Below are 13,142 nucleotides of genomic sequence, written 5' to 3'. Positions count from 1 at the left end.
ACAGTTCATACAAAGACCAGCACACAGGACAGCCACGAGTCTGCAATGACCTTCATGCAAATATTTACATTAAATGTGATCTTGAACGGTGATATTGTTTCTAGCATGCAAATTTTCCATTTCATAAAGCTCCAAATATTAAAAAACCTCAAACAAAACAGTGCTAAGGATGATGATGAACAACACACCCTGTTAGTTCAAACGTTAACACAGTTCTTAAGTCCTTACAGTTGTAACAGCAGCAGGTTAGGCATATTTGCACATTAATTATTAGTATGTGTATATTAGTACCAGCTTATGCAACAATATGGATATGGTACTTCTTAAAATTTTTGGTTGCATCACCATTTTCAGAAAGCATGCGTTAAGACTCCAGAGTATATCCAGCAAGACAATTTGAGTTATTAGACACAAGTAAATTATTAGCACCTCAACAGTTAAAATATACCACCACCTTCAACACACAGTAATAAGACATACAGTGACATGACCAGCACAGAGGAAGCAACAAGCAGTTAGCTTTCATATGCAGAACAGAAATTGGCAGAAAAATTAAACCATTTGCAGACTGTCAATGTAAGACATGTGCAGGGATAACATAGCAACCACTGCTAGACATCTGAGGATACCATTTCCCTGCTGCAGCAATTAAAGAGCACAATGTAGTGAGACTCTACGGTATTCAAATGCAAAGCATGAGCAGTTAAACTATGATTTTGGAGTGGTTAACTTGAAAGTAAAATATTTTTAGACCTTGACAAAATAGTTCTTACAAGAATATTTATTTCTTTGTAGAAAATTAGCACTGGGCAATAACTGGACAATGAATACATTGTCCTTTCCACTGCTCCCTCTCTTAAGCCAGAAGTGCTTTTTGGGAAGTTGCAAGCAGGTGTAGCAGAAGACACATCCTACTGCCCACACAGTGCTTGAATGGTCTGAATATTACATAAGCTGGCATATCAGGAAATATTTTGGCACAGTGATTTCCATTTTAGCAGTTCCAATGTGAGCAGCTGCATTCAGTACTTTTAACATCAGTAACAGTGAAGGGAACTTCATTGTAAGTTCTTATAAGAATGTATGTGAGTAATGGGTAGATCTAAAGGCCTAAGCCTTCACATCTTTCTTTACAGCCTTATAAAAAGTGAACACATCATGGATTACAAGTGAACCCAGAAGGCCTACACCACTGCATGGAAACTGTGCTGCTACATAAAAATTTTTGTCCACACCACCACCTCTCCTATATGACAAAAGTAGTTATGAGATACAAGAGCACCTGCTTTTATAAATCAAAAGAGTGCTTTATTCAGCATTTTTATATCCACATATGTATGACCACAAGTTTCCCATACTGGTAGTCAAACAATGCTTCCGTGCATATGCAATAAAGCCACAATGTTATCACTACGGTTAGACAACAACAAGAGGGCTAGTACTCTATGTATTGTCACAGTCCTAGGATCAGTACGATGAAAGCGGCAGCAATGTGCTGACAGGACACAATGCATCGATTACAGCTCAATTTAAGCCAGAGATTGAACAGGACCCGTTAAACTACACACCAGTGCTTATGTAAATTATGTTGCAGATTTGACAAAACCTTTACAACAATACATCCAGTCAGGCAAAACATACAACACATAAGCTAACAAGCATAAAACAGGCATAAAATGACTTTTCATGTTAGATGGGAAATAATCAAAACACATGCATGCAAGGTGCATTCCTCATTCTCAGCACAAGGCAGAAAAAAGAAAGTGCGACTTAAAGCATGACCGTACAATCAAAAAACAGTCTTGTACCCAACTGCAGGCATAAAGATACTCCATTAATTTACAGTGGCAAATAAGCTTACACATGTTACATGAGTAAATAAGAGTATTTGCTAGTATCTTGTTATAAAAAAATGAAAAAAAAAAAACAGATTCGAGCAAAATTTAGAAGCCCAGTACAGAAAAGTTTACGCAGCATTGGAACTGTTCCACAAATGTGCTACCATCATTAAACGCATGAAAATAACTTCAACTCAACTATCACAGCCCTTTAGAGGCAATCACGTAAGCAGGTCTCTACAACTGCCCCATAACACAAAATGCTACACAAGTCCAAAACAGAAACGAGAACAAGCCACATTCTCTAATTATATAGAGAATAGAGTATGTTCAATAAATGATAAACTATATTACAAAGGAATGTTTTTTTTTTGCATTTTAACAAAAACAGTATGCGTTTTTACAACAACACAAAGCGCAGCAATAATTTACCTCTCAGAAATCAGTGCTGATCCGTCAAAACTTGTGGATAACATTCCAGTATGACTGGAAGTTTATAAATAATTACAGAATTTTTTGTAATGAGATTATCCGCTACTTTCAAAAAATAAAAGAACTAAACTTCCCAAATGCAACATCTTGTGCAGCTCTTTTATAGAATCAATGTTTCCTGTGAATGGGGCAACCTATCCAGAATACTGCCATTTAAAGCATAAATTCACACCTATGGCTACATAAGAAGCAACAAAACACACTGCGGCCTTGACAATATGGCAACCATGCACGTAATTATTTCATTCAAATAGCTTGAGAAAATGAAAATATTACACTGGTGTGCTCAACTAATGCAATGCACCTAACATAAGTCCTTAACAAAAAAGAAAAAAGAAAGGAAGAAAGAAAGAAATACTAAATGTTCCTTATTTCTCTGCACACCATGCTGAAAACAATTTCTTTTCTCTCCACTTCTTTTATGCTTTCTGTATCCATGCTGAATATGCCACAGAAATCAAAGCTGAAAATAACCAAAATGACCATGAAAAATGTGAACTATCCAACACAATGGTCACACCTTTACGTGGGCTATATGTCCAAATTAAATAAATTCAAATAAGATCATGGCAGGTGCACTACACAGAAGTGCAAGCAGCACCTATCAATTTTAAGGCTTCAGGTCTAAATTGAAAAATAGCTGTGATTTCTTGTGACATGTGATCTGAAAACTGTTAACATGTGGTACATCTCACATTGCACATTTTGTTGCACAAATCTAAGCACGCACCATCAAGTGACTTCAATTCTTTGCATTGAAAACGCCGATAATCTTCGACCCAGTGCTTTACTAGAGATGTGCAATTGTTAAATGCATTTGCTAAGTTTAGCAAGTCTATTTGCTTGAAGAGCTTTCTGTTGTTTACACCGATCAGCTGCTAAAACTTAAGTAAGACTTATGACCTTCGCTGAATTCCAACAGTGTGAAGAAAAGATGGTCCTTCTAACAAAGAAATCAAGTGTCCATTACAACAAACATAGGAGCATTGTGAGAATGTTATTCACCCAACGCTCAAGTTTCGGCCAATCGAGTCCAATAGGTAGGAAAATAAAAGCTATTTCAACAGTTTTTTGTTGCAGAAAATATATCAGGAGCTGTGTTCTTGGTGAATGTCACGGGCACTGTTTGCACATATGAAATAACCACATCCCTTAGAACTGGCTATAGCAGCACTGGATAGATCATATATTTTAAGGCTTCTTCTCCGAGAAGTTCAATGCTCACCATTTGCGACAACTCCAGTAATATGAGAGTAACATATTCAATAGCACAAATTTCGAAATGCAGTACAATCAAATGCAACAAGTACTTTGCGAACACACTTCAATGTAAGTGCCGAAGACTAGCAAATACAGAGAAAACTGTAGCAGGACTTCAGATCAACACTTGCATTTTTCTTCAGTATGCATACTAAATGGAATTTCTGCCAACTGAAGCATTCTCAAACATTGTAGTTTGAAATACTAAAAATAAGATGAAATCTCTCAAACAAAAAGGCCCGCATGCAATACAGTTACATGTGTCAGTTTAGCTGGCACCACCACGTTACGCATCTGCCAATAAGCTGGCATATGTATACAGAACTGAACTTCTAAAACTCAACATCATAAACAAGCTCTTATGCCACTAAAGCTGCCTAGAATCACTATCAAAGCATGTAAGACAGGTAAAAGAAAGAAGTTAAGATAGTGAACAAAGCAAAACCTCAGATAAATCTGCATAATAACTCATATTAAATAAATTTTATCTTGCATAAAGGCTGGACCTCCACCAGGTCCCTGTCAGTACTACATATTATTTACAAGGAGACACTGTCACACTGCCCTTTTCAACTTTTGCAAGTGCAAGTACCACTAAATATAAATTAATCTTCCCTTGCGAGTCTTCTCATTAAACTGGCAACATGGAGTACGCTAAGTTCTCTCCGTACATAAAACTTAGCCTGAAGCAAAACTGAGCAAGTGGCAAACAGTTGTCAGTTAGCACTTGCCCACTGTCCCTGTGTCTTGTCGCTGTGATTATATTTGCTTCATGCTAACCTGCACGTAGTGCAACAATGCACCAACTAGCCCAACTTCTCCCGCCTACTCCTATGCTGTACTCTTGCGCTAAACAGAAGCAGGAGCACATCTAGGCAACCTCTTGTACAAATATACGAGTGAGGTATGCACATAGCATCGTTATCAAGTTACTGCCACACGTGACCTATCTCTGTTGTAAGTGGTGCATCAATATGCATATTGCTGGGTCTCCACTGGGAGGCACATGTCACGACGACGGCGTAGGAACTTACAAGCGAAGGCACATTGATTCAGCACACATGGCCTTAGCAAGCATATAAATATAATTGCTTAAAAATTTCACAGTCGGAGTAGCACACAACAAAGCTTAGAATCAAGGGCATATCTTCAGAAAGTACGAGAATCAGGAAGAGATGCCGAACAAACACACCATACATCGATTTCACGGTCCTAAATACAGTAGAACCCCGCTGATACGTTTTTGAAGGGACCGTAGGAAATAAACGTAAGAGACGGGAAACGTAAGAGCCGAAAAACAGGAAAAACGGCAAAATATTTAGTGGTACAGAATTTTATTTCAATTCTTACGAGCAGCACGAAAATGGCGCGCTCAGCCGCGATCTAGTCGATGGATAGAAACGCGGAGCTTAGGACGGCCTTATCCGCAGAAATGTGATCAACGTATGTGATTTTTTTAACACCAACAGCTGTAGGCATGAAAGAACTAAGCACACGCAATCACGACCGGCGCGGCGAGTCCGACCGCGAACCGCACGCACGACCATGTGAGCTCCAACCAGCTCGAACTCCTCCCGTTCTCCGACAAATAACGATGATGATGAGTCGACGCCAACGCGATGGCAAGAAGTGAATGCCAATCTCGAAGGCCTTGCTTTCGCAAGCAATTACGTCATACACGCCATGTTTGTGCAATGCAAATCTCAGAGGCTATGCTTTTGTCAATAGTAAATGCCAATCTCGAAGGCCTTGCTTTCGCGAGCAGTTACGTCATAGACGCCATCTTTGCAATTTGAATCTCGAAGGCCATGCTTTTGTTTGCATCAATTGAAAGATTCTGTTGCTTGCGCCTCTCATGCGGCTAATATTACGGTCAAACGAGGCCAAGCTGCGTGAAAATGCACCATGGCCGCTCTCTTTGGTAGTCACTCGGTCAGCTTCGGGCGCACTTCGCGACGTATCATACGGGAACGGTCCGACAGTTACGACGTAAACAGCGGGTTCCCAATACATTGTATCCTATGGGAGCTATGCCGGGACCGGCGGAAAACGACGTAACAGCCGGGAAAACGCAGCAGTGAGGAACGTAACAGCGGGGTTCTGCTGTAATTCGATATCTCAGCTGCCACTATACACACAAAGACACTGCTTCGTGACTTTTACTGCAAGAACTCATCCTTATATATATATATATATATATATATATATATATATATATATATATATATATGTGTGTGTGTGTGTGTGTGTGTGTGTGTGTGTGTGTGTGTGTGTGTGTGTGTGTATAAAGACATGTGAACCAGAGCTTATAATTAAAATGGATACAGGAAAATTTTTTCGCTGCTATAGCTTCACAGTGTACTGTATATGTCAGCCTCACGACAAATATAAAGGGCAAGCTCATGTGAATGCTCCACTGTGTCAAACGCATAATGAATGACATTATACACAATCAATTTTGACAGCTTATACACATGTGGATACTTGTGGAAATTGTACCAACATTCTGCAGCTGCATTTTCTTCCTTTAGTACTGCCAGTACACATTTAAACATATACATGCGGAATGCACAAGATAAGTGAAGTAACATTCTTTAAATGCGAAGCACAGTTAGTGACTGTGCTAATAAACATCCTCAATTTTAAATATTGTGAACAAACCACACCTCCAACAAAACTTGGAACAATTTGTGCATGGGCTACTTGTTCACACTTCCCCTTTAATTTGCAAAAGGAAAGTGCTGCTCAGTGGCACAGAATTTTAATTTGTTCTACAGGTCAATTATTTTAAACAGTTATATTATACTGCAAGTACACCGTACGGTTAATGACCAGCCCAAGGAAAATGTTAAGATGCTCACAGGACCTCATTGTTGGCCCAGTTAGCATTTACTAAGGAAAAACAAAATACAGAGGAATAAATATGACACAAGAGGTAACAATGACATTGAACAAAAATGCCTTCACCTCCCAATTCATTGTTATTGTTTCTCTCCAGTTCTGTATTTTTGCATTAAACGTGTTTCTTTAATAGGAAGATTTTTTTTCCACAATTATTTTTTCAGGGAGGCAAATTTCATGTGCATACGAAAAGGTACACATATGGTCTTTCAGCTTTTACATCCGCTTTCGCTGATGATGACACAGTTTCTTATCCACACCATTAAAGTTAATGAGAATGAAGTATGCAGCTTATATCCAAAACTTCCTTGTCAATGAACTAATGGTTATATGACAAAAAAGAAATTACCCAAGGAAACAGCTTGCAAGGAGTGATCCAAATCTTGCCATTGTAAAGTCCTATATATTTAGTTGGCAAAGTCAAAATCATTGTGCCACACTTCATTTCCACCTTCCTACAAAAAGCCTGCGACAGCCTGTGATGACGAACTGAGATAATGTTGTGCAGAAGGGGTAATAAAAGAAAATTAATGCTGGCAGTGTATAAGGTTGCCGGCAATCTCAGAGGCATAAAATAGCTTTTATAATAAATGCTCATGCTTCACTTAGCCCACAATAATATGCAGGGACCCAATATAACACTAGCGCACATGCCCCTGTTTGGATAAGAGTTTATGTTCCTGTTGCTGCATTTTCAATAAACAGCCCAGCATTTACTACTATTTTTTTTTAATTAGGAAGAATGCACACAAACAGACACCCATGCTTTCTGCTTCTTGCTAGCATTTCCACAATTGCTTCCATCGAAAATAAACCATGATCAGAGAGTGGGAACATATGATCTCTATTAGGAACAAGAAAAGTTATCAATGGGATTTAAAGCATGAAAACATAGTACAAATACATTTTTATATTCGAGGACTTTGTAGGTCAATAATATCTTGTAGGTCAGCAGGCCTTTGCAGCACTCGTATATAAAATGCAACGTTTTGCACAAAAATCTTTATCACAGTTAGCTGCCTTGTTGGTTGTTACACAAGCAAACAGTTTGCACTTCCGTTTGCTAGATTACCAGCTTTAATTTTAACGTTAACCTGCACCATGATTCTTGCTCTAAAAGTCTGGCATGATTAACTAGCCTTTTAAGAGACAATCGGCAAGATTTCCCTTGATCTCATTCCTCACATGCAAGGTCTCACACAGTACAATTCAGTGAAAGTGAACTTCGGAAATTATGTAAAGAAATGGGAACTGGCATTGCACATGTTTGAAATTTCACAGTGAGCTTGTAAAATAGGTGGACACGAATTGAACGTACCATATGTCTACTCAATGTAAGCCTAAAAATGATGAAACTCTAATGTAGAAACCCTTACAGCAGCATGATTTAATAAAAAAAATGCTTGCTTTTACCAAGTCAGACAATGAAAACAATAAAGAATGCAAGTGGTATGAGCATAACAAAAAGCTGGCGTCAAATGAAAATGAGAGCCAAGAAAAAAAAAATCCTCACAATGGCTTGAATTTTCAATTAGTTTAACATGTACCTAATCTATATGACCATAGACCATGCATTCACGCTTGCTAGAATGGCAAGTGTTAATGTCAACTCCTGCCTTTCAACTGCTTAAATTATTGTATCCATGCTGTACGACTCTAACATTGTCTAACATACTTAGGCGTTTTCTGCTGCACTTAAATGCATGACGTAGAAGCCAATGTGGACGAAAGCTAGTGGTCAGTCCTGCTCTTACCTGCAAGAAACTTGTCGGTTAAGGAGATATGAGAGTTGAAAAACTGCACTTGCCTTTAAAAAGATAATTTTTGAGATTTTGGCAGCAAAATTACACTTCTGTAATTTATTTTCATATTTTAAGGAAGACCAGACTGTTTCTCTGTCCATAAAATTTTAGAAAGTTATTCTAACCAAGGCATGAGAGTTATACAAGTGTCATGTTTATGCTCGACTGATGGGGGTCACAAACACAGGTTTTGCCTAGACTGCAAGTTTTCATATAAAAATGATCAAGCACTATTCCTGACTGGGCTGACACCACCTCATTACATAATTTTTGTCAATGAGCCCAGCTGAACCCACACAGTGTTGTGAAAATAGCCAATTCTGCAGCAATGCCATATGGCTATACTATGGTTCACCAAATGCTAAAAGGGCTTTTAGGAGGTTCTACAAAAGCTAGGCATTCTTCCAATGTGAGAGTCGGTTCACTTTGATTAACCAGACAGATCAAAGAATAATCAGAAGAATGTCTGGTGTACAAACAGCTGAAGCTAAATCCCATAAATGTGGTACAGCGAAGGAACCCAGCCTGGAGGAGGAAAAAAATCTTGCACGATTTCAAAGGGTATCACCTACACACAGGGAGAATTTCAAACTTTTGCACAACTCCTGTGATGACTGATCCGCACTTTGACTAAGTTTCATGCAAATCGACCATCTGCAACAGCAGAAAGCTTGTTTAAAACTTTCAGCATCATTTTTATCTTTTATTCATCTTGGGCTCTCAATAACAATTGGGATTAACCCCTTTGAGGCACTTTGCACACAATTGTGCACACAATATGTTAGTGCTAATTGTGCCAACTAGTCGCTAAGAAAGAGCAAGATACATTGAGGTTTGGATGAATTGAACCTGCTATGTAATAAATGTGTCTTCATTTAAGTTAATTCTGCAGTGTACTATTGCATATGATCATTTTGCTGCAGGCACTACCACATTTGACCAGTCATTTGACGTGCTGCCCTCTGCGATCCACGTCAGAAGTGTCATTTTCCTTTGCTCAAAGTGAATATAACAAGAAATGAAATTGCACTATATTTCTAGCCTGAGATTTGGTTCTATTTATACAAATACAAAGCATGAGTGAATTCAGTTTAAACAGATATTTAATTACAAAATAATTAAGATTATGACATTATTTTTGTCGCAACTGAATACTGAGTGCTTTGAAATATTGTTGTGTAAATTTGACACATTTACTAACAACTCTTCATAGATCACGCCTGAAAGGGTTAAAGTTAATTTTTTAAATACTGAAGCTAGACACTAATTATTTTTTAGATTATTTGCAACTACTTGTCATAAAGTGCAATAGATGCTATTTTATAACACTATTTTCTGCCTGGCGTCAAGCCCATACATCGTACAAGAGAACACATTTTTATTACTTTCCAGAGGCACAGAAAAATAGCCAGATAAGACGCAAAAAATGAAGTGTTCAAAAATATGAGATTTTATTTATATATGTTCATTTATTTACCTATATACTATGCATATATTTCATTCAGTAGCCTCATTATTAATGAAAGCGAATCTCTGAAGCAAATTTTTGATTAATGGTAATATAACTGCTTCTCACTTAAGCGTTTTACCTCAGTGCTACTGCTCTTCCGTTACTGTTGCCATGGCAGTCATCTGCACGCATGAAATACGCCTAGCATCTTAACAATGGAACCTGGCAGGGTGAGAACAGAAAGCAGCACTGCTTTGCTAATATGTTATATTCGAGTGTGGGCTGAATGTAGTGATGAACAAAATGACTATACATGTGGTAACACATCAGCACAGACCCATTAGATAAGTTGGGAGCTACAGTCTGTGCAATTTAGAGTGCGACACATATGTTTTGCAGTCATGAAACTGCTGTCAGAGCTTTAAGTTAGGGTAAAAGATGAAGCCTGGCACAGAAACCAAATTCCTGTTAATATGCATGTGATTATTTCAACAGGTAAATAAGACTAGCAGCACCTCATCTAATTGGCTGCTGACATGCCGTTCCTATGCTACTTCAAAGCCCATCCTGCTACCTCCAGAAACTGCATGTGTTATTCATGCTGAGAGCAAGAAAAAAAACTAATTTCCAAAAGAAAACAGCTGGAAAGTGGGCTGATCAACACTGCACAATACAATGTAGGGCATACAACATAGATCCATTGACAATGAAGAAATGAATACTTTTCTTTCTTGTATGTAGCACATAAAAGCTGCTTAAATGACATTCCAGACGAAACCACTTATGGTGGTGCTAACAGTTAAAGGAATCTTCCAGAACCAATCACAGTAATGGCTATGCTCAGCAGAAATTCAGATTTTACTTGTTTATATTTGAAAATGGTTGTCACAGCAGCACTCTCTGGTTCTTGCATTTGCTCGCACTGGTCAGTCAATACCGAATTCAAAGAAATTTTTTTTTTACTGGCCTCTTTATGGTGCAAATTTCAGGAAAACTATCAGTTCAGTCGAAGATGATGGATTAATTGTAAATGGCCTTTGCTACAATCATTGCTACACAGTGGTATGGTAGAAAATCTGACATAAAGAGAGACTGCGAGCCAGATAAGTTGGTCAATGATCACCTTTAGCCAATGCAAGTACTCGGCACAGAACCTAATAAATACAATAAAATTCTGCAGTTAGTTCTTTACATCCAGTACCTGCTACACTTTGATTATCTTTAAAGTGAACCTTGACATGGAAGCTTGTCTAGGTTCATGCATGTTCACTAGTATATTATAATAATAAAAGGTAACTCCAATCTACTCACCTAAAGTATCACTGCAGTATAAGAGTGCTCAAGGCCAAGCAAATGAACTCTCCAATTTTTTCCCGAGCTAACAGTACATTTGTAATGAAAGAACACGCTAGCAATAAGCTGCATGGTGTAAATGCATTCGTATCACAACGAACAATTAGGACTCGTGCATGTCCTGTGATGTCAGAAATATGCTCAAATTTAAAAATTATCATGATGCGAGCCATATGGTGGCAGCTAACAAGTGAAAGAAGCAGGAATTAAAGCCTTCTAATGCCTGGCCAGCCTCATGAATTACACATACGAATATATATAGTAACACACTATACATTTGGAGAAATAACTCTCCTCGTGGCTTTATAATAAAGATATACGTTCATTCAAATAGGGATGGCTAATTAACCTGTTTTGAGGAACAAGAAGCTCCCTTTTCTTTTCGGAGAAAAAAATAAAGGTGATACAATCTCCAAGTTCATGAGTGTTGAACAAACTAGAACAACATTGCAACTATAGACATAATACGGTAACCTCAAATTCCAAAAACAGAAGCAAAGCACGCTTAGCTAAAAAGGAAGGAGAAATTTTTGTTGCTGACGGAAAATGAATGCTTTCTTTTCTTAGCGGCACTCGAAAACAATACACCACATGAATAGGTGATACCCGATTTTTCTGATCGCAAACAGTGTTCTTTTTGTTTTCGTGGAAGCACTTATAGTGCGTTTCTGTATGCACTAACACTCAATATCAATGTGCCTGAGAAGCGGCTCCACCAAGCACCATTCAGCCGGGCACAAGAGACTCACACAACCGGTCAGTGCCACCAAGATGTCACCTCACATCGGGGAAAGTGCCATGCGCACGAGACGAATCTTTGCTGCGTTGCGCTCCAGAGCCACTGGCCAGTGCAGCGTGCATGTCACGCTTGTGTCTCTCGAGGCTACTCTTCCAAGAGAAGGGCCGCGAACAGACATCACAAAAGTAGACATCCCGCACTGTCGCATGGAGCACCTTGTGACGCTGCATGTTAGCCTTGTTGCTGAAGGGCTTGCCGCACACGTCACATCGAAACGTGCCTGTCTTCCTCCGCGGCCGCCAGAAGAACTGTGACACTGCTGCGCAAACAGAATAGAAAAAAGAAAGAAAAATAACAGATGGGCAAGCAGTGGTGCAGTTGGGGTCATCACCACACAGAAATGTGTACATCACGGCAACGTCAAATCGATAGTTTGCGACAGCGCAGAAAAAAATGTGAGCATACCCTGTTCACTTCCGGTCTGCATTTTTAACCTATCATTATATGATACGCATCAAAGCACACACCAAAGTACAGCTGAAAATGAAAGCCAGTACGGTAGTGTCCAATACACACACAACCCATCATTACCGCTCATTATGGCTGCCTGCTGTCTCATATCATAACTCTGATTAGCCGATGCCAACAAGTTTTTTTTTTTTTTTTTTGTAGCACACACCTCCGACACACTCCCCAACAACAGGTTTCATTCGAGTGAAGACAAGTAGCCAGACCACAGTAAATAGAAGACTGGGCATTGAAAATAATGGGCAGCACACTGTTTTGGCAAAGAAACACGAAATGAACCACACAAAACCTAAGCACACATAACAAAAATTTTGTTAAACTGTAACTAAGCTGGACAAAGATTACTAAGGACATAATGTTTGCAAGTAACTTTGTGAGCCATTTTAATACAGTGAGAAAAGTGTGGCAGCAATGCAGAGCTGTTAGTACATTTGCTTATACCTCCGTTCCGTGCTGCATCCCACTGGGGTACAATAACACTGACGGAGCCATGAATGAGAGGGTGTGGTGTGGACACCACCTACTGGCAGTTTTGCTCATTGGCAAATAACGCTCATCCATAAGCACACCAATAAAAAAAAAGAAGACCAAGAAGCTAAACTGTTTGTGCATGACACGTCAATCGTTATGGTCACTGCATGTACTGCTTGTTCTTGCACAGTACATGTTTGAAAGAAAAAATGCCTGAAAATAATAATGATAATAATAATAATAATAATAATAATAATAATAATAATAATAATAATAATAAAGAGCCAATTCTACGATTAGTTTTAGTA

The 13,142-nt window shown here is 38.7% G+C and overlaps 1 protein-coding gene across 1 annotated transcript in view; it reads right to left on the bottom strand.

Annotated features, from left to right (window-relative positions):
- Positions 1–12,065, bottom strand: part of LOC119386272 (zinc finger protein 595) — a 74,586-nt gene extending 62,521 nt beyond the window's left edge. Inside the window, exon 1 of the mRNA XM_037653600.2 lies at positions 11,903–12,065. Within this exon, the coding sequence (XP_037509528.2) occupies positions 11,903–12,065 (163 nt within the window). The remainder of the gene's footprint in view (positions 1–11,902) is intronic.
- Between the last annotated feature and the right edge of the window lie 1,077 nt (positions 12,066–13,142).

Source organism: Rhipicephalus sanguineus, chromosome 3, assembly GCF_013339695.2.
Source record: "Rhipicephalus sanguineus isolate Rsan-2018 chromosome 3, BIME_Rsan_1.4, whole genome shotgun sequence".
Lineage (NCBI taxonomy): Eukaryota > Metazoa > Arthropoda > Arachnida > Ixodida > Ixodidae > Rhipicephalus > Rhipicephalus sanguineus.
This window is presented reverse-complemented; position numbering and strand designations above follow the sequence as displayed.